The sequence below is a fragment of the Saccopteryx bilineata genome, chromosome 1 (assembly GCF_036850765.1).
Source record: "Saccopteryx bilineata isolate mSacBil1 chromosome 1, mSacBil1_pri_phased_curated, whole genome shotgun sequence".
In the NCBI taxonomy this organism is placed as follows: domain Eukaryota; kingdom Metazoa; phylum Chordata; class Mammalia; order Chiroptera; family Emballonuridae; genus Saccopteryx; species Saccopteryx bilineata.
In genome coordinates this window covers 233,844,114-233,868,427 of record NC_089490.1, presented here as the reverse complement: position 1 = coordinate 233,868,427, position 24,314 = coordinate 233,844,114, and the positions used below count along the sequence as shown (strand labels likewise).

General features: G+C 44.7%; 1 protein-coding gene across 1 annotated transcript in view; it reads left to right on the top strand.

Moving 5' to 3' along the window:
• Positions 1–10,232: 10,232 nt before the first annotated feature.
• The window catches only part of KCTD3 (potassium channel tetramerization domain containing 3), a 33,518-nt gene continuing 19,436 nt past the window's right edge, over positions 10,233–24,314 (top strand). The window contains exons 1-9 of the mRNA XM_066238192.1: positions 10,233–10,592; positions 15,321–15,374; positions 15,676–15,721; positions 18,046–18,119; positions 19,286–19,344; positions 20,622–20,702; positions 21,616–21,756; positions 22,169–22,259; positions 23,256–23,446. Of these exons, the coding sequence (XP_066094289.1) occupies positions 10,507–10,592; positions 15,321–15,374; positions 15,676–15,721; positions 18,046–18,119; positions 19,286–19,344; positions 20,622–20,702; positions 21,616–21,756; positions 22,169–22,259; positions 23,256–23,446 (823 nt within the window). The 5' untranslated portion in view covers positions 10,233–10,506. The remainder of the gene's footprint in view (positions 10,593–15,320; positions 15,375–15,675; positions 15,722–18,045; positions 18,120–19,285; positions 19,345–20,621; positions 20,703–21,615; positions 21,757–22,168; positions 22,260–23,255; positions 23,447–24,314) is intronic.

Here is a 24,314-nt window from a genome sequence, read left to right as displayed (position 1 = left end):
AAAATCCCACCTGACCTGAGGTGCGCAGTGTTAGATAAAGCGTCAACCTGAAACACTGATGTCGCCGGTTTGAAACCCCTGGCTTGCCTGGTCAAGGCGCAAATGGGAGTTGATGCTTCCTGCTTGTTGGGCAGATAAAATGTATTATGCTCACTTTGTTAAAGAGGCCGTTGCCCAGGTGATATTAATGTGTGTTGAGAATTGTAGCCTGGGGCTTGGTTTTGGGATTAAGCCTTTCCCACCCTTTTTGATGTGGGGTGGTACAATCCAATCATGCCTCAGAGAAGTGACTTTGTATTAGGGACTTCCCTACTTTGTATATTGGATTAGAGGTTGTGAAGCTACAATATAAAATGAGGGCGGAACGAGAGTTGGCTCTTGGTTCCTGAGATTAGAAGAGAGAGCAGAGGAGAGCAGAGAAAGGCCACGTGGAGGAGGCCAGGAGAAGCAGCCAAGATGGCGGAGTGCTGAGTGAGATGCCAGTTTGTGTAGAGTTTGTATCTGGGATAAGGAAGGAGATGGGGAACAGAGGTGAATAAGTCTGGTGAGCTAGAAACCTTTGATTCTAGGAAACTCGGATAAGTCAGTAGCTTTGTGAGCACTGAATGTGACTGGGTTTTGGAGCCCAGTGTGAATTTTTACTTGCCCGCCGGGTGCAAGCTAAATTAAAGACTATGGCTCACCAGTTTTTGGCTCCGCTGTTTCTTTGCCGACTGTCCGAATCCAATGCGAACCTGCATGGGCCAGGCGGCTGCTGTGATGGTGGCCCTGGCCGTGGCTTCTGGCTTTACACTGCTCCTCCCCACTTCTCTCTCTCTTTCCCTCTCCTTTCTCTCTGAAAAGGAATAAATTTTTAAAAATGGGGGAAAAAAACCAATTTGAAGTCCCTTTAGCAGGAAAAAAATATATAAAAAAACCCAAAAATGCCGTATGTTCTATAAATTGTATCTTGCAAGAGGCAAACCATGAACTTAAAATGATACTAAGCTGTAAAAAAATGATTAATACAGTACTAGCTTCTTTGAAGGGTTTGCACAAGTTGAGAGTGAAAACCTAGAGATCACCTGGATTGGAAAGCCTGTTTTGCCTTCAGCTGGGTGTGTGAAATGGGCGGGGCGGGTTCCTTCTTTGTTTCAATTTCCTGCAGCTGCAAAGTGGGTTAATCATAGCAGCGTTCCATAGGGTGGTTGGAAGGATTAAAGTACAGAAAGCACCAGGAAGGGACTGACATACAGTGACTGGCTGGTTACCATGGCTATTAGCTAACGCAGCAGGAATCAGTTAGAGGTTGTCACCTCTCTTGTAAGCATAGTTGATGAATTAGATGAATTAAAGGAACAGCTTCTCATAGTTAACATTCCTCTAGGTATTTTTGTTAGTCTCATTAAATCAAATAGTATTACTGATAAAAGTCACCTAAATTAAAAAATTTAAGTTTTTAAAAAAATATTTGTTCCACTGATTGCCAAGGTTACGTCAACTACACTTAGAGGCTCTTTAATGATCAAAAAGAGGCTAATTTAATCACAGATTGTTCCAAAACTGGAAAATAAATAATGACAGTATGTCACAGACATTTTTAAAGATACTTAATAGGATTTACACATATGGACACATGAGTCATTAAAGAATAAAACTTCTGTCTTTTCTAGGTAAGGTTATTTGTAATGTCCTTGTATATTTTGGCTGATGTAGAGGATGATCCTACAATTCATTTCTTCCCTGCTTGCATCATTCATTCAGAGGTCACAGAATGTTAAAAGAAAATATGAAAATGACTGACTTATTGAATGAACGCAGAGTCGCCAAATTCAGAGCTGACAGGAACCTGGAAACCATGTGACCTTCAATTCGGAGAAGTCCTATGTCTTGGGCAAGGTGCGACATCCCAGGAAGAAGGAAATGGACACGGGACTGTCATTTTATCCACTCAATCCTATGTGTCTGGGAGACTTCTTGCAAAGTATATTCCTGAGAGTCCAGGAGGCCAATGTCCCCTTCTGGACTTTCTTCTAAAGGAAACAAAAAATCACAACACAATCTGAATAACCACGCTCTGCTGCCGCTCAGGTGTTAGCTTGTTAGCTCTTTATAAAGATTTTTAAAAATCTATTTTAGTGAGAGAGGAAAGGGGAGAGAGAGAGATAAAAAGAAAGAAAGAAAGAGGTGCAGGAACATCAAACTATTCCTGTATGTGCTCTGACTGGGGATTGAACTGGCAACCTCTATACTTCAGGACGATGCTCTAACCAACTGAGCTACCTGCCAGGGCTAGAAGATTCTTTTCTGAGTCCCACTCTCTTAAATTAGCCACTGACACCATTGCAACCGCACATTGTCTTCCACTCTTTTAACCTGCTTTTTGTTTATGCTATTAAATTATTGTTGTTGTTATTGGCGATCAGTTGACTGGTCAGTTTATTTCCTGTCACCTCCACCAGTAAACCAGCAAACCTCAGGAGGGCAGGGGCTTCCCTTCCCCTGTTCACACACACACACACACACACACACACACCTGTGCTGAGGACAACCTCTGGCACACTTTCCATGCTCAGAAACATGGATCCCACTGTAGTCCCCATCCCAGATGGGAATGTACCCCCTCCCTACACGTCAGGTGCAGCCCTGCAAGGTCACATGTGGAACAGGAGAGGGAGAGAGTCTCTCTGGTCCACAGTCACAGGAATGACGTAGTCAAGGGCAGTCAGCAGCCAGCTAGCTCTTCGCCAGGCAGGAGGAGAGCACAAGAAAGAGTCCAAGGAAAGACAAACACTGAGAGATGAAGGACAGAAAGGGATGACAACATGTTGGGAGGCAATGTGTTAGCTCTGCCCCTCAAGTTTTCAGCTGCGCTCTTGAACAAAAAGACAGACTGGAACAAGAGACAAACAGGCCGTTTACCAACGCGCTCAGTGCACAGCGCATCAGGAAAACCTGGACGAAAAGCAACTCAAAATAGCGTCTTAGATTCCAGCTCGTGTAACATTTTCAACCAAGAACAAAAGGTACATTTTAGAGAAATGACAGAACAAAGCACAGCAGCTGTGGGCTCCCAAGGGTGGCAAACGGCAGGAAAGAAAACACATGGGAGAGAACTAAGGGAGTAAGGTTTGTGTGGAGGTTCTTCTGGAGGGCTTCCAGGAAGAGGAGAATTTATGTCCCAGTAAGTTCAGCTTTCCAGTAAGTTTTATGTTGAAGAGACATCCTTCGGGAGGACATAGTCTGCTTCCCTTCAATATCTCTGATCCTCTGATCCAACCAGACCCAAAACTAGACTCAGGCCTAGTGCTACAAGCTGCAAACTTTATTTGCTTCCATTACCTAAATTCTGTCATTGGCCACAGAAGAGCCTCAGTAGCAGAAATTCTACTGAGAACCACTGTGGTGCCCCAGCCTGGTTTGTGTTCTTACTGTGGTATTTCAGCAGATGTAGTTTTGGGGTTTCTCTTGTCTCCAAGTCTTTTTTTTTTTTTTATTGCAAAGGAACAAAATCAAAAGAAGGAGCACTTATTAATCACCAGAACAACTTCTTTATTGTTACTGAGGCAATGCCTGAAGGGGAGAATCAATTTATTGCCAATGTTTCCCACAAGTTCACAGATTTTAGGCAATTAACAAAAGCTACTATTGATATAATTTACACAAAGGGAGTATTCACTGCATGGCCGATAGCTCATTTTGTTAGGTTCCCCGTTGTGTTGAATTTTGTGAGACACGTGAGTTTAAAACCACAGAGAAGCACGTGAACTATTTGCAATGACCGATTGAAACAGAAGCTGACAAAAGCATCTAGCAGTGGTAGTCAACCTGGTCCCTACCGTCCACTAGTGGGTATTCCAGCTTTCATGGTGGGCGGTAGCAGAGCAACCAAAGTATAAATAAAAAGATAGATTTAACTATAGTAAGTTGTTTTATAAAGATTTATTCTGCCAAACTTAGCGAAAATATGACATAAAGTACTTGGTAAGTAATTATTATTATATGCTTTAACTTGCTGTAACTCTGCTTTATAAATTTTATAAAGTAAAGCTACTTCCCTACTTTATAAATCACCATTACTGTGGAACCAGTCGGCGGTTAGAAAATTTTACTACTAACACAGATACAAAAGTGGGCGGTAGGTAAAAAAAGGTTGACTACCCCTGATAGAGGCTCCCTGGGAAGCCGGAAGAGAGGGAGAGAAAGAGAGAGAGAGAGAGGCATTTGGGAGTTGGGCTCTTCCAGTTTAAACATGTGCTATTAGTATGGGTAAACAGAAATAGTACATCTTACAGGTAATAAAAGTTAAAAAAGGAAACAACTCACCGCTCCTGGCGTGAGTCATGGCCTGGACCTACTACACTGAAGAGCTGCAGAGTGCCACGTGCAGTGACAACTCCAGCACCAAGCCCAGGCAGCTGTGGCTCCTCCAGACAGGGCTCCCAGCTGTGTCTTATAAAGCAATGCTCAGGAGCCTGTGCCTTCATCCTGCAATGTCTCTCCAGCGCCCTCTGTTGATAAAATAACATTTAGCTTTTATGTTCATTGACAAAGACAACGTCAAGGACTCAGATGCATTTTCATAAATGAGCCAAGAAAGTATAATATAAATTCGGAGCTGAAAGGCTATGAATTAATAACTGGCACACATGGAGTATTTTTTGCCATCTTTTATTCTCATCATATCTCTGTATTTTTTATTTAACTGGGCTTCTTATACATAGCATCTACTCAGGTCTTAATTTTTTTTTCCTAATGCAATCTGACAGTCTCTGCCTTTTAATTGAGATATTTAGACCATTTGTAGTTAATGGAATTATTGATTTGGTTATAGTCTACCCTACTTTGCTAGTTATTTTCTGGCAAATTAGTTTTTTATTGGTTGGTTAGTTGTCTTATTTTTCATTTGCTTCCCCCCCTTTTTCTCCTGCCTTTTTTTTAGATGAAGTTCCCCAGGTTATTCTGGGTTCTTTTCAGTAAGACATTTACTGCACTAATACCCTCAGACTTTTAGGCAAACATATTATGAACATGTGGTACTTTGTAAATAATGAAACCTGTTAATACATCTGCTAAGAATGTGAGGCACAGCAAATGCCTTAAATGACAAACAGGGAGGAATATCAATTATAGGAGAAATGTTTCTATATTTGTTCTTTCTCAGATACAAAAAAAAAGATCATGGGACATAATGTTACAATTTGAACACTTGAAGAATTGTGCTGAATCCTTTCTTTTTTCTCTCTCTCTTTTTTTTTCTTCTTTCAAACCCTGTGATGATAGGATGGGATTTGGCTTTATAGTTTTCAAGGCACTTCTATGTAATAATGTATTATTAACCTTTAATGAAAATTTACTATATATTGATTAATGGTTATGAGAGGCTTTTTTACTCCTTACTAATATAAGGTTTTCCCAAAATACATCCACTGACTAGATAGATCTTCATCAGAGAAACTGTTCCAACATGGAAATGTTATTGTGATTAGCCAAAGTGGCCTATATTTTAGATTTTCCTATAGTTTACAGGACTGTTGATATGTACTTAATTTTGTCTAAATTAAGAACCACAAAATTATATTTGATTGTATTGAAGGTTTCAGACTTTATGAGATCTCTCAATCTACTCCAGTATTTCAATAACTAGCCGGTATCTCTTGCTTTTCATTTAATGTTGCACGGCATGGGTGGGGGGAAAGACAAGCCCGACCCTGGGAGTTTCCTCTGGAGAAGGTCAAAGTCATCACATGGCTTCCCTTCTACCCATGCCAACAACATGGGGAGAAAATCCTGCCTCAGAATGTGATCGAAGGTTTTAATAATTTTAATCTGAAAGCTTCCAGCAGTCATTATTGGGAAACTTATAATAATGGGTCTGCTCTATTAAGCATTGTTAGCACTGACCATGGCCTAGACCTAGATGACACAGTTGTTGTTTTTTATAACAGTCCGGATAAGCAAGTTTTTTAGGTTTCAGAGGCCCTATGGTCTCTGTCATAACTACTCACCTCTGTCACTGTAATGCAAAAAGCAGCCATAATACATAGGTGTGACTTTATGTCCCCATAAAACTTTATATAGAAAGGTGCTAGGGCAGATTCGGCCTGTGGGCCATTGTTTACTAATTGGCTGGTCTAGAAATAAGAAGAGAAAGAGTGGAGAATTGAACTAGCCCTGCCTACTCATACCAAGTTCATCTCCATTATGGATGGGGAATTCTATCAGTTTATATTGTCATAATTATGAGTATTACTGGTGAGAATTTCCAGTTTTCCCTTAGAAGATGTGTATGGGAGGAGTAGAGAGGAGAGAGAGATATTAACAGAAGAAAGTTGAATGAAAGTAGTGTTTAAAGAAGTGGGTAGCCTGCCTGACCTGTGGTGGCGCAGTGGATAAAGCGTCGGCCTGGAAATGCTGAGGTCGCCAGTTCGAAACCCTGGGCTTGCCTGGTCAAGGCACATATGGGAGTTGATGCTTCCAACTTCTGTCTCTCCTCTCTCTCTCCCTCTGTCTCTCCCTCTCCTCTCTAAAATGAATAAATAAAAAAATTAAAAAAAAAAAAAAAGAAGTGGGTAGCCTGACTAGATGGTTGCACAGTGGCTAGAGTTTCAGACTGGGGTATAGAGGACCCATGTTTGAAACCCCAAAGTCACCTGCAGAGGTCGTCTGGCTTAAGCGCATGCTCACCAGGTTGAGTGTGGGGTTGCTGGCTTGATCGTGGGATCATAGACATGACTCCATGGTCGCTGGCTTGAGCCCAAGGTCTCTGGCTTGAGCAAGGGGTCACTCGCCCTGCTGTAGGGGTCACTTGAGCAAGGGGTCACTCGCTCATATGTGCCCCCCCCATCAAGGCACATATGAGAAAGCAATCAATGAACAACTAAGGAGCCGCAACAAAGAATTGATACTTCTCATCTCTCTCCGTTCCTGTCTGCCTGTCCCTATCTGTACCTCTCTCTGTCTCTGTCCAAAGAAAAAAAAGAAGTGTGGGCAGATTTAAGGGATCTATAAAGCAATGGTAAGCTTCACAAGGACTAGGAACGCCATAAAGTAGTTACGCTTATAACAGGGGAAGACACATTCTGCAGAAGCCTAATGAGAACTAGACTCTGAAACAGGGCTATTACTTGAAGTGTGACACAGGCACTACCTGGAACAACGGAGGAGAAATGGGATATTCAATGCCCTGACCCTTGTCTCCCTGTGTCCCGAGTCTCTTGCTGGTGCCTTCCCTGGGCTGATACTGATCAGAGGACAGAGGACAAGGATGCCCAGGTGAGGCAATCCCTAATAACCAGTTTCCCATGGCACACAGGAGGAACAGAAAAAGGCAGACCGTTTGTGAGGACCGGGGGAGTGGTTGTGTTACTTTCAGGAATCACCGCAGAGGAGGAGTGCATTTCAGGATGCTCCAGGAAGCACTGCATTTGGGTTTATTGAGGCATAATTAAAATACAATAAGGCGCATTTACTTAAAGGGTACAATTTGGTAAGTTTTGCCATGTATATACATCCTGAAAACTCACCACAATCGAGATAATGAACATATCTATCGCCTGAAAAGTTCCCTGGCGCCCTGTTATAATTCCCTTCCATACATTTCCATTTTCAACCCCAGAAAACCATCAGTCTTTCTGCTTTCTCTGACTAAACACTGGGTTACATTTTCTAGGATTTTCTATAAATGGAATCACATACTATATACTCCTTTTTGTTTGTTTGCTTGTTTGGCTTCTTATATTTAGTATAATTACTTTGAAACTCTTCCAGTTTCCGGTGTACAAAAGTAAATTCATTCCTTATTATTGCTGAGAAGGATTCTACTGTAAGGAACACATGTGTTTATTCACTCACCTGACGGTAAACAGTTGGGTTGTGTCTGCTCCTTGGCTATGACAGTTAAGGTTGCTATAAATATTTGTGTGACAGTATTTGTCAGGACATAGAGTAGGTTGAATGGTGGTCCCCAAAAGACATGTCCATGTCCTAATTCCTGAAACCTGTGAATGTGACCTTATTTGAAAACAAAAGTTTTGCAGATGTAATTAAATTAGGGATCTTGACAGAAGATCGTTGTGGATGTAAGGTGGACCATAAAATCCATGGACTGGTGTCTTTATAAGAGAAAGGGAAGGAAGGTTTGGCACACAGGGAAGGGTAAACCCCCATGAAGACTGAGTCAGAGATTAGAGTAAGGAGCCTACAAGCTACAGGGTAAAGATCAACTCCTCATGATAAAGAAGCCATGTCACTACGACAACGTAACAATTGAAAAACATTTATGCCATTAAACACTGAACCTAAAAATACCAGTTTTTAGAAGAAAAAATAAAACCAAACTAACACAACTGTAAGAAGACCAATCTACAGTTCTAGACAGATGCTTCAACACCCCTCTGACAATAACTGATTGAGACAGGTAGATAGAAAATCCATAAAGAGAGAAGATTTGGATAATGCTATCAACCAGCTTAATGACTGGTTGATCTGAGCATTTCGTTCTCAACAACAGCAAAACATACCCGCTTTTCCAGTGCTCACAAGACCTTTAATGGAAACAGACCATATCCTGGGCCTTCAAACGGGGCTCAACTGCACTTTGTGAATTCAGGTAATTCAGATTACCCTCTCTGGCCACAATGCCTAAGGGTTTGGAGGTTTCTTTTTGTCTTTGTAAATCCCTGCTTAACAGTAACAACCACAAAGCCCTGCTTGGGAGAGTGGAAATGAGACTGCAAGTTCAGCAGCCCTCGGTCCAGTCCCGTTTTTAACAAAACTGCGACCCAATATATTTATTATTTGTTTGTTTGTTTTCCGCTACCCAATTTAGATCTTGATGCCCCCCCCTTTTTTTTTTTTTACAAAAACAGAGTCAGAGAGAGAGAGAGATAGGGACAGACAGGAACGGAGAGAGATGAGAAGCATCAATCATCAGTTTTTCGTTGCGACACCGTAGTTGTTCATTGCTTTCTTATAAGTGCCTTGACCTTAGGCCTTCAGCAGACCGATTAACCCATTGCTCGAGCCAGCGACCTTGGGTCTAAGCTGGTGAGCTTTCCTCAAACCAGATAAGCCCACGCTCAAGCTGGCGACCTTGGGGTCTCAAACCTGGGTCCTCCGCATCCCAGTCCGATACTCTATCCACTGCGCCACCACCTGGTCAGGTATGAGTAACTCTTGTGAAACAGCACTCAGAAGGAACAGTTGTGGACCCTTAAGTGTTTGCAGCTCTTTAAAACCCACCTCACAAGCTGGACCAAGAGGACACGTTGGAGCCTTGTCTCACAACTGGCGAATGAAGCTCCCCACCCCACTCCCACCTCCCTGCCCAAAGCCAGTGCTCTAGTCTTGAATTCAGTGCGCTAGGGACACTGCAGCCTTGCACCCTTGTTCGGGGTGGGGGAAGGGAGGGGGGGGACAAAATTGAAGAGGGCCCAGTGACAAATGTGCTCAGGTAAGCGCTCTACAGGTTTAAAATCCTCAAATTTTCACTGAGCTGGCACGATTTCCACGTAGGCACCGCTTTACACTGCCAGGGCATTGACCTTGCACGTCCTGTGTGCACGTGGAGACATTTTCCTCGCACCTCCCCAGTACAGGTGCTTAGGACAGTTGCAAAGACGTGCCCTCAGTGGGGCACACGTAAACCTTACCTGTGAAAGGGAAGGGCTGGAGGGGGGTGCGGGCTGGGTGAAACAGAGGAAGGGGTTAAGAGAAGAAAACTTCATAGATACAGACAACAGTGTGGGGGTTGCCAGAAGGAAGGGGGGTTGGTGTGGTAGAGGGGAGACTTGACTTGGGGTGGTGAACACAATGCAATGTACAGATGCTGAATGGTAGAAGTGTGCACCTGAAACCTGTGTAATTAAAAAAAACTACTGATTGGAGAGCGAAAACCAGAAATATTGATTTGTTATTCCACTTATTTCTGCCTTTAATGGTTGCTGCTTATAAGTGCCCTAACCAGGGATGGAACCCACAACCTTGGGTTATCAGGACGACGCTCTAAGCAACTGGGTTATCCTGCCAGAACCAAAACAACTATAATTTTATTGACTAATGTCACCCAAATGAGTTGAGTAAACAAATCTTCACCGAGCGGGGGAGGGGCTGGGGTTGCGTCCAGAGAGGGGCGGGAGGGGACACCAGGAATGCGCCGTAGGAGCGGGAGGCGGACGGGAGCGTGGCTCGTGGGCCTGGGAAGCTCCGCCCTCGGTTGTGCCTCTGCCCAGAGCCCCCCCCTTGCGGCCGCTGCGGGCGAAGGGTGAGCGCTGCGGAATTTTGTCCCCAGCGGCGACCCCTCCTCCCGCGGCGGCGGCGGCGGCGGCGGCCAAGCGCCCAGGCGGCATAGTGGCCACGAGTCGTGGAGGCCCCGCCGGCGGAGCGGAGGGGGAAGGTGGAGGCCGCGCGCCCCTCCCGCCCTCCGGCTGCCGCCGCCCCGCTGGCCCAGCAGCCGGCGCCGCCGCCGCCCCCGGGGACCGCGGCCGGGGAGGGCGGGCAGCGCGCGCGCGCGCGGAGCCGCCGGCGATGGCGGGAGGGCAGTGTGGCGGCTTCCCCGCGGCCGCGGCGGCCGGCAGTGGCGAGATCGTGCAGCTCAACGTGGGGGGGACCAGGTGGGTCGGCGCGGCGGGCCCTGCGGCGGGCCGGGGGGGGGTGGTCGCGGGGACCCCGGGCGGGAGTGCGGGCGCTGCGGTTCCCGGGCCGGGCCGCACATGGCGGAGCCGCTCCTGGGAGGCCGCCCTCTGTCCGCGGCCCTGTGTCTGTCCTCGTCTCCGTGCTCCTCCTCGTCCCCGGGCTCGGCTGCCGCAGGTGGACCAGCCCCCCTCCCCGCCCTGCGCTCCAGTGGTGACCATCCGCGTGGGAAGGCGGAGCCGTGTCTCCGGTCCCCACGCATGGGACTGGGCGGCGCGTTTGCGGGACGGTGTTAACCTCAGACTGTCTTGTGCGTGGCTCTGTGGGATTGCAACTTTTAGGGCCACTCGTCCAGAAAGTTTAGCGTGCGGAGTTGGCTCTGGGCCGCCGCGGCCATTGGCACCGTGTGGTGCCCCCGTAAGAAGTAGACTTGTAGCTCCTCTGCCTCTCTGGCCTTCCTCCCCCCTCCTCTGCCTTCCACGGAGCTGCTTGGGGGAAAAACATCCTATTTTTGTGTGTGAGAATTGACTATGGCTTATATGAGTCAGCCCTCAGAAATGGGCGTTTGCCAGTTCTCTCAGGCACAAGTTGAGTTTTAGGGCTGGTGGCTTGTTTTGGAATGTAGTGTATTTGGTGTGCTCGAATACCTAACGCTTTAAAAAATATATATATATATATATTTATTATATATCTAAAATATATATATATGTATATTTACAGAGACAGAGAAAGAGTCAGAGGGATAGACAGGGACAGACAGACAGGAACAGAGAGATGAGAAGCATCAATCATTAGTTTTTCGTTGCGCATTGCGACACCTTAGTTGTTCATTGATTGCTTTCTCATATGTGCCTTGACCGCAGGCCTTCAGCAGACTGAGTAACTAACCCCTTGCTCAAGCCAGCGACCTTGGGCTGAAGCTGGTGTGCTTTTTTGCTCAAACCAGATGAGCCCGGGCTCAAGCTGGCGACCTCGGGGTCTGGAACCCGGGTCCTCGGCATCCCAGTCCGACGCTCTATCCACTGCGCCACCGCCTGGTCAGGCTATATGTTTTTTATTATATAATATATATATATTTTCATTATGTAAAAAATATAAATATATATATATTTTAACGCAAGACAGAAACCATGTGAACCATAGAGACAATGCAGTGTTTTAATTCTAAACGTTTAAGTTTTCTAAGTGCACTAGAGAATTTAACTCAAGAAACAGACGTACTTCTTCGTGTATTGCCTGCTTCCCTTCCTCCTCCATCCTTACCCTCCACTGCCCCCACAAAGCTGTTGAATAGTTAAGAAGTTACAGCGTTATTGTTGCTAGATATATAGCAGTCTTATGGAAGAGAAGAATCACCCCCGTGCGTAAGAAATGAAATCTTTCCTGAAATCGGTGAAAACTGTACAGGTTTGGAAACTTAGGGATGCAAAAATGGAAACCATGCAAGGGCAGCCTTCCGTGTGCATCAGTACTGAAGAGTAGTAACTGAAATCATTTAAAATCTGTACATTGGTTTCGTATTGCTCATGGTTGCTGATATCTGTGTTTCCAGGCATTCTAAAGGGCATGCAGTGTTAGGATAAAAAACCATCCTGTTATTTCCATGGTTGAAAGTTCATGGCTTTAATAATGGGTGGAGTCGTTAACAACTGCAGAATTCAGTTTTAAAATTTTAAAACACTGGAAGGCAGCTCTCAGAGCTGGAACATTCTTATTTATTTATTTTTTTGTTTAGGTGCTTCTGAAACTTGGTTTGATCAATTTCTGCATTTCTCTGAGTGATGATAATTAGCGAAGAGTACCAAGTAAGATAGATATATCAGAAAGATTTAGAAAGATAGATGACAGTTGTAACATAGGAATGAGAAAGGGGGGAAAAAGAACCCCAACTTTAGAATTGCTCGGATCTAACAGTGTGTGGTGGGTAGTGACATGACCTGTAGAGTCAGCGTGCACCCAGCAGTGAGGGTTCTTAGACAATTTTCTTGAGTTCCTTTGGCCATAGACTCTTGCCGCATTTTAGAGCTGGGGGGATCCAGAAGTCATCTGTATCTTGTGCAACACACAAGTGAACACAGTCACTTAAGTCACTGTAAAACACCCTGCTGAGATTGTCACTAAAGCACAGACATTGCTGCTGGCGTCTGGGGCACAGAACTGAATTGTCTCGGAAGTGGTGGGGTGAGACTCAGGAGAAGAAGCATGTACCACAGGGAAGGTCTTTTTATTTTTTTAATTTCAAGGCAGGTGAGATACATACAAAATTATAGAAATGGCCGATTTTTATGATGTATTTAACTTTGGGGGGGTGATTCAGAATGAGAAGATGAGGTTTCATTTAGAATTGTTAAAATTATTTACAAAAGAAATAATGAAGTGAAAGAAACCCAGTATGACTCAATTTGTGATTAATTCCGTTGGAATGAGTATGACTTAAGGCAGGGGTCCCCAAACTACGGGCCCGCAGGCCACATGCGGCCCCCTGAGGCCATTTATCCCGCCCTGCCGCAATTCTGGAAGGGGCACCTCTTTCATTGGTGGTCAGTGAGAGGAGCACATTGACCATCTCATTAGCCAAAAGCAGGCCCATAGTTCTCATTGAAATACTGGTCAGTTTGTTGATTTAAATTTACTTGTTCTTTATTTTAAATATTGTATTTGTTCCCCCCTTTTTTTTTAATTTAAAATAAGGTATGTACAGTGTGCATAGGGATTTGTTCATAGTTTTTTTTATAGTCTGGCCCTCCAGCGGTCTGAGGGACAGTGAACTGGCCCCCTGTGTAAAAAGTTTGGGGACCCCTGACTTAAGGTCTCATGAGAGAGATCTAGGAGCAGACATTGGGAGGACTCATGGACAGAGAGCTTTGTTGTGACAGACAAGGGTTCTAGTTCCCAGGCTATATTTACCTCTTACCTAGCTCCACAACCTGGGATAGATTTTTTAGTGTTTGGTTTCCTGAAATGTAAAGTGACAATCATAGAGCCAGCCTTACTGGATTGCTAAAGGAATTTGAAGTATTGGAAATTCAAGGGTAATTGGCATTACCAATAGTAACATTGCAGAGTAAATAATTTTAATTACATTGCTTCCGTATTGATTTAGTAGGGGACAAGTAGCAGAGTATAAATGTGGCTATGTTAATGTCTCCAGTAAAGCTTTTGTTGAGACTGGACTGCACCATGACCCTTTGCTTGGCACACTGGATGTGAAATAAAGAAACAAAACGCTTTCATATCTGTTGTAGAGAGGTGTGCTTGTCATGTAATTTTAAGTGTTGTAGTTTTCATGAAGTCATATTTGGCACCAGCTTCAGAGTGCTGTGGATTTTTTTATCCTATTTTGTTTGAAAATAAAAAAAAACATTGGTGGGGATGAGGGTCCCATCTCTTTGCACCAAAATTGCAGATTACTAACCCCACTCCAAACTGCTGATTTTAATGGAAATTGTTAATACAACTTTAAGCAGATTTGTGTAATTTTCTAAGGCATTTTGCTGAGTTAGCAACAGTGGATGTGAAAGGTCACGCGATCCTTGTGTGGAATTAATTTGATGTCCTCCAAGATGTAGTGATTCATTTTTGGAGTGGGTCAATGAGTCCTTCAGTGTACCATCGACTGCATATGCTTTTATTTGTTGGACCAAGTCAGTGTCCTGTGACTAGCTGTGCTCTTCTCATTGTTTAAGTGTCCACTAAGAAATGCACTTGGAAAAATTCAACATGTTTTCTTCTGTCTTAGATCTGATTAATGGACCAGGAGCTGCTTTAGAAGTTTGATAGTGCTAGGAAGTGCATGTAGAATAAAAGTGGAGGTCCCTTGTGTGAGGATACTTGGTCTAGGCAGAAAGTAAAAATACATATGTTGTTCAGTGTGGTGAGTTTTAAAATGAAAATATTCAGATAGGAGCTGGACTGGATGAGCCCTAGATTTCATTCTTGGTCATGTGACTTGACATCAGTTACTGACCCTCCCCCCCCAGTCTGTTTGGTTAAGTTTTCTCTACTGGTGGTAATAAACAGACTTGATCAGATGTCATTTAACTGCAAAACAGTAATACTGTATATTCACTGAATGATTTTTTAAAATAAATGAATACAACAATTGTACATAGCCAAAGACTGCATATAAGACAGTGTTAAATGCATAATGTACAATGGAAGTACTATGAACTCAAAATGATAATATAGGATAGACTGTATATTTGGAAAAGCCATTAAAGAGAAGATAAAACCTTAAGGATATTAAGGATTGATGGGACTTTGGATTATTGGATATGACAATAGCCATCTTAGCTGGGATAACTTAAAAAAAACCGCAAATGGTAGTGAGCATGAATTTTGGGGACATTAAGTACTCTCTATTAGGGTGTCATGGTTTGTGTTGGAGAGATGAAACTTGACCTGAAGATAATTTTGAATGGTATGTTAAGAAGTTTAGACTGGGTGTGATGAGTCAATTGCAGCTGGAACGTTTTAGGGAAGCATTAGACATCAGTGCGTCAATTTTTAGATTTCGTTGAGAGCTGTTTGAATACTCTTGACTGAATTGAAAGAAATTTTGAAATATTAAATATATTGAATATAATTGATAACGGCTGTAGTTTTGCAACAACTTGTAAATCATTGGCCAGCATAGTGGAGCACATGAATAAAGGTTGGAATTTTAAACCATGTCCTCATTTATAATACCAGATAATTTTCAATTGCAGATTTAGTACCTCAAAGCAGACTCTCATGTGGATTCCAGATTCCTTTTTTTCCAGGTATTTCATATAATTCTTTAGTATACTTATATTCATCAAAATAGTAAAAATGTTCCTTGTCTGTTAAAAAAATATATTTATTTCTAGAATAAAAAGCCTTAACTTTTAAAGTATATATAGTTTGGTTTTGCACTGATTAAAGTTTCCTTCTTCACTGCAAAGAAACCTTTTTTTTATTATTATTATTTTACTTTGGAGATAAGATGGCTCATTTGTATTGGTCATTGACATTTGATTAAAGGATTAGGACATTTTTCATATTCAGATTTTAAAAACTAACTAGCTTATTAATGACTTCTAGTTTGCTGAGTGGAAGAATTTCAACACTTCGAGATGACACTGGTGCTGTGAGTATAATGTATATATGTATATCCAGGTTAGATTAATGCTTATAATGCTTGAGCCTTATTATATATAGTGACTTAGAAGAAAGCTAATATTTTAATAACCACTAAATTAAAGTGACATATATGTACTTAAAGATTATTATTTTTTGTAATGTGTAGAGTGTTTCTATACTTACAGAAGAGAACTCCAAACAGTGAGTACTTCACCTAGCAATTTATTCATGGTTAGAAAGATTGTAGAATATATGAGCCAATTTTGTCTATAGTGAAAGACCTTGTAATCAGTAATTATAACTTTTAACAGTAAGTAGATGAATATACCAAAATATTTTGATACCAAATTAGAATGGTGTAAGATATCATGGATTAGTAAAGTCCTACAATTTTTTTATTTTTTATTTTGGAGAATAACCTTATGACTTTCTGCTGCAAAGGTAGAGGAAGTGAGGAGGGAAGAACTGTTGTTTCAGTACAAAAGAAGTTGGTTTATACATTTGCAGAGCACTTATAGTGTGTATAGCAGCAGGTAAAGTAAATGTCGCCGCTTTCAAAAGCGGAAAGGCCTTCTGTTTGGAAACAACAGGTGTTCGTTTTGGGGACATTTGCAGGTGAAATTACACAGCAAAAGTGGGTCTGCCTGTTTGAGATTATAAGAAAGACCTCAGTAATAACCTCTCCACAAATCTGTGGTGTTTCTTTTTTTTTTTGCATTTTTCTGAAGCTGGAAACAGGGAGAGACAGTCAGACTCCCGCATGCGCCCGACCAGGATCCACCCGGCACGCCCACCATGGAGCGATGCTCTGCCCATCCTGGGCGTCGCCATGTTGCGACCAGAGCCACTCTAGCGCCTGAGGCAGAGGCCACAGAGCCATCCCCAGCGCCTGGGCCATCTTTGCTCCAATGGAGCCTTGGCTGTGGGAGGGGAGGAGAGAGACAGAGAGGAAGGCGCGGCGGAGGGGTGGAGAAGCAAATGGGCGCTTCTCCTGTGTTCCCTGGCTGGGAATCGAACCCGGGTCCTCCGCACGCTAGGCCGACGCTCTACCGCTGAGCCAACTGGCCAGGGCCTGTGGTGTTTCTTTAGCATCTGATTGGTTCTAATAAAAAGAAAAGCAAAAATTTATGAAAGTGAACATCATTGTGAATATACATGATGGATCATGGCAAAAAAGAGTTGTACTTGCCACCTTTCCCTAATTGACTTGCACAGGCTTTAAAATAGTGGTCCCCAACCTTTTTTGGGCCACGAACCGTTTTAGTGTCAGAAAATATTTTCATGGACCAGCCTTTAGGATGGGACGGATAAATGCACAAAATAAAATTATGCAACCGGCGTAAAAACTGTGGTATTTTAAAATATAATTGTTGAACTTACGGCACAAGTGTCAAGAGTGTCTTAGACGGATGTAACAGAGGGAATCTGGTCATTTTTTAAAAAGAAAACACTGTTCAGACTTAAATATAAATAAAACGGAAATAATGTAAGTTATATATTCTTTCTCTGTGGACCAGTACCAAATGGCCCACGGACTGGTACTGGTCTGCGGTATATTCTGTGGACCAGTACCAAATGGCCCACGGACTGGTACTGGTCTGCGGCCTGGGGGTTGGAGACCACTACTTTAAAAGATGGTCAATTTTATAGTTAGAAGTTCTGCAAACCAAAAGATTGTTGGTATACACTCTTGTAAAAAGTTATCTATTATGTATTTCCTATTAAGTATTTTATTTTCTCCTTATCTATTCTGTGGTGCTGTATTTGCTATCTTTAAAAAATAGCCCATCTCCCTCCCTCGACAAAATTTGAGAGTGTGATGTATGAATGCTACGAGAAGAATGTTCCTGTTTTGACAGTAGCATGCAGTATTTACCTTTCTTCATTACCCTGCCCCGTGTGTACGTAAAAGTACATTGTTATTTCAATGGTTCAGATTTTCAGTGAGTCACAATCACTGTTGCCAATAATTAATAATCAGGCAATGTAAGAAAGTATCATTTATGCATAATATTTTCAAAGTATTCATTGAATTCTAGAACATTTTAGATAAAAGTATTCCCTTGAGTGTCACTTTGACCCAAGATATCGATAAGTGAAAGAACTGACTTCCTAGCTACCATATTCTTACATATTGAAATATCATTCATCTAATAATAGCTTTTATTATTAAAGAAAGACATTACCACATTAAGTGTACACACTTATAACTGCATTCCAAGGGAATACAGTATTTCAGTAATTCAGTCTTTGCTCCCTAATTAGTGTCACAGATACTGAAGTTAGAAGCTGTAGTTACAATTGGGAACTAAAACAGTTCATCCTTTGCAGATATTTATTGATAGAGACCCAGCAGCGTTTGCACCCATTTTAAACTTTCTTCGGACAAAAGAATTAGACCTAAGGTAAGAAATATGTCTTTTCAAGTGAATTCACACTGTTGGGTATGTCTTTGGTCTATTTTGTGAAGGAAAGGGATTTTTTAACAGTAATATTTTGCTGGACAGTTTTCCCAGGCTGAAACTCACAGTGAGGCCCCGTCCTCTCTTCCTCTGGACACTCCAGCATGTCTGGGCCACTTCTCCCAACTTCATTCTTGTGTCCCTACAATTCATTTTCTGCACTGTCCCCTAAAATTATAAATCTGATCTGGTCACCACTGTCCATAAAAATGTTTGTTTAACACGTGACTGGATTAATGGCTAAAGAGTTTGTTGGGGCCTTTTGTTTGGTTGTGGGTAGAAGTGGGAAGTGTATGACTAAGTACGTATTGATAAAAGTAAAATTATTTTGACCTGGCATTCGATTAAAGAAGCTTGAATTTACTGCTAGTCAGTGTCCTTGTGACTAATCCACAGCTAGATGACCCACGAGAGGCAGAATTCAGTTAACTTTCTGATGTACAGCCTAACCAGGCGGTGGCACAGTGGATAGAGCATCAGACTGGGTGCGGAGGACCCAGGTTTGAAACCCTGAGATCACTGGCTTGAGCAGGGGTCACTCAGTCTGCTGTAGCCCCACGGTCAAGGCACATACGAGAAAACAATCAATGAACAACTAAGGAGCTGCAACAAAGAATTGATGTTTTTTATCTCTCTTCCTGTCTGTCCTTGTCTGTCCCTTTCTCTGACTTGCTGTCAAAAAAAAAAAAAAAAGGCTGATGTACCGACTGCCTTTCTTATGAAACACTGGCTTATTTTCTTTAAAGAGCGCGATTGTACGTTCGTAATGTTGTACATACCATCTTCATCAGGATAACCAGAACCTTTCCTCAGCCTGGTCTCTCCTCTGCTTTCTCTTTTGCTTGTATTTTTGGTTTCTGATGGGGTCGTTCATCTGATTTTATTCATTAAGAGGTGAATGACTTTAAAGTAAGAGACTGTCTTGTGGGTGTGCAGTTTTATTTATTTAGACTTTTTCAAATGATTTATGTATAGATTTTTCAGAGGCCATTAGGACAAGGGAAGTTTAAAGCCTTGTGGTCCCGTTCACATTAAGCGCCTGTCTTCCCTTTCGTCTTGGATGCTAGCCCGGGTTTCACAGAGCACTCATGCCGCTTGTTTCTCCGTAGGGGAGTGAGTATCAGTGTTCTCAGGCACGAAGCGGAGTTCTATGGCATCACTCCATTAGGTATGTGCCTTGACGGTTGTACTTGCCACCAGACCCTGTGAGCATCCACTGCCCAGATAAAATGTGTCCTATGTTAGGTCCTCTAGTACTTCCTGATGGGCTAGTTGAGTGTTTCCCTATGAGGACTTTTCATTGTTAAAAAAAAATGTGTCAGCTGATGTAACTCAGGCGTTTTCTTTGTTACCCCCCTGTCCTGTTGATCTTGAAGAAACAGACCTGGAGGCTGCTGTCTGTGTGTGCCCGACACGTGTGCTGGAGGCTGCCGTCTGCTTGTGTTCTTGACACGTGTGCTTTGGAGGCAGCTGTGTTGCGTGTGCTACTGACACATGTGCGCTGGAGGCTGCTGTCTGTATGTGCCCGACACGTGCACTGGAGACTGTTGAGTGTGTCCCTGACACGTGTGCGCTGGAGGCTGTCTGCCTGCGTGTGCCCCTGACATGTGTGCGCTGGAGGCCACTGTCTTTGTGCCCCTGACACGTGTGCGCTGGAGGCTGTCTGTCTGCGTGTGCCCCTGACACGTGTGCGCTGGAGGCTGTCTGTCTGCGTGTGCCCCTGACACGTGTGCGCTGGAGGCTGTCTGCGTGTGCCCCTGACACGTGTGTGCTGGAGGCTGTCTGTGTGTGCCCCTGACACGTGTGCGCTGGAGGCTGTCTGTCTGCGTGTGCCCCTGACACGTGTGCGCTGGAGGCCACTGTCTTTGTGCCCCTGACACGTGTGCGCTGGAGGCTGTCTGTCTGTCTGTGCCCCTGACACGTGTGCGCTGGAGGCTGTCTGTCTGCGTGTGCCCCTGACATGTGTGCGCTGGAGGCTATTTGCGTGTGCCCCTGACACGTGTGCGCTGGAGGCTATCTGTCTGCGTGTGCCCCTGACACGTGTGCGCTGGAGGCTATCTGTCTGCGTGTGCCCGACACGTGTGCGCTGGAGGCTGTCTGCGTGTGCCCCTGACACGTGTGCGCTGGAGGCTATCTGTCTGCGTGTGCCCCTGACACGTGTGCGCTGGAGGCTGTCTGCGTGTGCCCCTGACACGTGTGCGCTGGTGGCTGTCTGCGTGTGCCCCTGACACGTGTGCGCTGGAGGCTGTCTGCGTGTGCCCCTGACACGTGTGCGCTGGAGGCTATCTGTCTGCGTGTGCCCCTGACACGTGTGCGCTGGAGGCTATCTGCGTGTGCCCCTGACACGTGTGCGCTGGAGGCTGTCTGTCTGCGTGTGCCCCTGACACGTGTGTGCTGGCGCTGCTGTCTGTCCGTGTGCCCCTGACATGTGCGCTCTGGTTTCAGTGCGACGGCTGCTGCTGTGCGAGGAGCTGGAGCGGTCATCCTGCGGCAGTGTCCTCTTCCATGGCTACCTGCCGCCGCCAGGTGTGCAGCCCGGGGTCCTGTGTCCCATCCCCCTGAGAGCCCGTTCCCACAAACAAGGACAGCAGATGAGCGTGAAGCCAGGATATGTACACACGTGTATACATGGGAAGAAGGAGGATCTACTCTCTGCTTCTTGACCTTCTCATTTGTAAATCCACTGGAAGTGCGAACTTGAATGTCAGTGGGAGTCCCGTCATAACCCATGTCGGGGCAGGGATGTGCCAGAGGCTCTGAGAGGGTCTGGCAGGCTTGTGAGCCAGGAGGTCCCTGTGGCCGCTCCTCAGCTTCACCACACACCTGGCAGATGAGACTGTCCAGCCCAGTTGTGCTTACACAGACAGCCACAGCTGTCCGACTGGCTTTGGCCAGGCCACGGTGCCCACCCCTGCGTCAGCACTGGCTGTCAGAGACCCTTAGTGTGGAGCTCCGGGGCTCCCAGAGGGGGATTGGGGACAGGCTAGTGGCAGGCCAGGTGTCTGCCATCCCCACCTGACCTCGGTTAGAAGAGCCACCTTACCAGTGTGATGGTGGCTCTGAGCCCAAGTGTGTTCCCATAAGGACACCCCGTCTGGGTGGCTCAGCTGCATGCAGTGTAGGTGAGCACGTGGTAGCTGTGCCCACTGTGGAGATTGCAGGCTGGAGGAGATCGGGCCGACTTCAGTATCCTTGGGCCAGCGGGCATGGGGTGGTAACAGGGTACATCTTCTTCGTATGTATAGTAATGATGCAGGACAAACCTGTTGAGTTCTATTTTTGCTTTGTTTCTCAGGGTAATTATTTGTCATAAATTGCTATATTGGAGGATAGATGTTCACACTAATGAGATGCACATTTATACATTTCTCTGTTACAAGGTGAAATGTTTAATTGATTTCGGTGAATTTAGGAATAAAGGTCTCATTTCCTTTTGCAGGTATCCCGAGTCGTAAGATAAACAACGCAAGCCGGCCCTCTGCAGACCCCAGGCCCGGGCTGAGCCCCACGGAAGGGGAGGCCCGGGGAGAAGGGGCCCCGGCCACCCTCGCTGGGCCGGGGGAGGAGACGGTCAGGCTAGGTGAGCAGAGGGCACGGCACAGAATAGAAAAATGCACGTTTTTAGTTCTAGCTGGTACCGAGCGTTTATTAAGATGTAACTTTTTCTGCCTCATCTCGCTTTTTAATCCAGATTTATCATTTATCTCAATCTAAGATGTAATTTTGTTTTAATTAGTATGTACTGTCCTGTGTGCTGTAAATCTGTAGTGCAGGGGCTGACAGACCATTTATGGAAGGGGCAGATGGTAAATACGTTTGGCTTCATGGACTACACGGGTCCTGCTGGCCGTAGCTCTGCCTCTGCTGTGGGGGCTGCTAGGATGACACGTAAACACACGTGCATGGCCATGGTCCGGCAGAGCTGTGTCACATCAGGTAGTGGCCTGAGACTGCTGGTGCTGTAGACATGAGTTCTTTTTCTGAATTGACAGGGTTTCCTGTGGACCCACGCAAGGTGCTGATAGTAGCGGGCCACCACAACTGGATCGTTGCTGCCTACGCCCACTTTGCTGTGTGTTACAGGTATTGTGCAGGTCATGGGCTCACTCTGCTTTTTATTGGTGGGGGTTGCTAATTGTGATTTTATAGTCAGCCATCAGATGTTTTCCCTGTACCTTCTGCCCACTTCTCTATCTCTAGATTAGATCTAGTTTGCTTTTATTTTCATTGCCAACTTGGTAAATACTGCGGTTAGCCTTATATGTTTTAAATATTTCCTAGACAATATGAACTGTGACATAGAGATATCTTAAAGGTATTTCTTCTTGCTCCTTCTGTATCCAGCTTCTGAATCACATAGCTATTGTATTAAGTGACTAAGTGAGATTACTATGTACGAGCCTGGTAATTGTCTGTCTATAGCGTTTCAGGTTTTGAGCTCCGAGTCTTAGAGAGTAAGACTATGTTGGTCACGACCAGCACGTAATTTTCAGTGCTTTACATTTTTAAATTCTGTATCACTTCAGTGGAAAATTACAGAGCAAATATGTCTTCTGTGTACTTAATTTTTTAACTTACAAACTCCAGTAAATTTATACATCATAGTTACATTCTGTGGTGGTTATAGTAATTCTCAGACATGCGGTCTTGACTTTTTACTCTTTCTTGGCATCTGTTTTTTCATACCCTGATTGTTACAGAGGAAAGTGACTCAGAAGTATGATCTCTATAGAAGATAGCACATACCGTGTTCTTCCTCAGAATCCGAAGTTGATCACATCACTTCATCCACCTTATTACATCATGTCAGCACATCTTCACTGAATGCTGTTATGAACCTAGCACGTGTCTGCATCCCAGTCTGATAGTTCCTAAGAGCATCTACATTTGATTTCTCAGTGTTTGCCAATTTTTAGAGTTTATTAGATAATTATTTCCATTTGTTTATCTTAACACATGACTGCCATCTGGTGGCTGAAAGGGTGTAGTGAGCTATGATTAACATCTTTTATTGGTACATTCACTGCACTGTGTTGGCTTAGCTGGGGCTGAGTCTGCCATCTGTGTCCACTCTCACAGAATCAAAGAGTCTTCCGGATGGCAGCAGGTGTTCACAAGCCCCTACTTGGACTGGACTGTGGAGCGAGTGGCTCTGAATGCCAAGGTGGTCGGCGGTCCCCATGGAGACAAAGACAAGATGGTGGCCGTGGCCTCTGAGAGCAGCATCATCCTGTGGAGTGTGCAAGACGGAGGGAGCGGAAGTGAGATTGGTAGGAACCGGCTGTGTTCGCTGCGTTTCGCTGGTACTCCGTGAGAGAGCAGTGCTCTGGGACGGACTGACAGACGGAGGGAGGATGGGTATTCTGGAGGAGGGGGCATCCTCTCACCCCTCTGCTCCAGCTGCCCCGTGCAGAGAGGAGCTGAGCGACCAGCTCACGTTGGTGCCTGCTGTCACCCAGTGTGCTCTGCACTGGCCATGCGGAGGTCGGCAGGTGCTCCAGGTAAAGTGTGGGATTCCTAAAGGTTTCTGCACTTCGACTATTTCAACACCACGTGTTTGTGGCCATGCAGCACATAGAAGGTCCTCAGTATTGGAGGGTGCTGATCCCGGATGAATAGAAGTGGAACACCGGGTCCAGCTGCCTCTGCCTAGCCATCTGTTTATAAGAGGAAAACGGTTCTGCAGACTCGAAGTTGTCCCTGCCAGGTCTCTAATCAGAGGCTTCCTCGATCGTTCAAAAGTGCTGGTGCTAGGACCTGTGCTGCCTTTTCACCCAGCAGGGCCGCAGACAGACTGCTGTCCCCATCACTGTGCGTTTCCGTGGCCTGCGCGGGCCGGACTTGACTGTGAGACGCTCCCCGGCTGTTTGCTTTCCACGTGAATGTTCGTACAGTCTCTGGCTTTAAAAAGTTCTCACGGTGTCATTTACAACAGTTCTTTCTCTCTAAACTCTGAATAGTTACTCTCAGTGAATCTGCACTTGGCATCGTACTATTCCAAATAGTTTTCTGCATCAACAATAGGCAAGTGATTAACATCTAACAAGTTGAAGGAAAGATCATTTTTATTATTAAATTTGTTGCAGATTTGCCTCGTTTCGTCAGTCCTCCCTCCTGGAGTCAGAACTGACAGTGTGG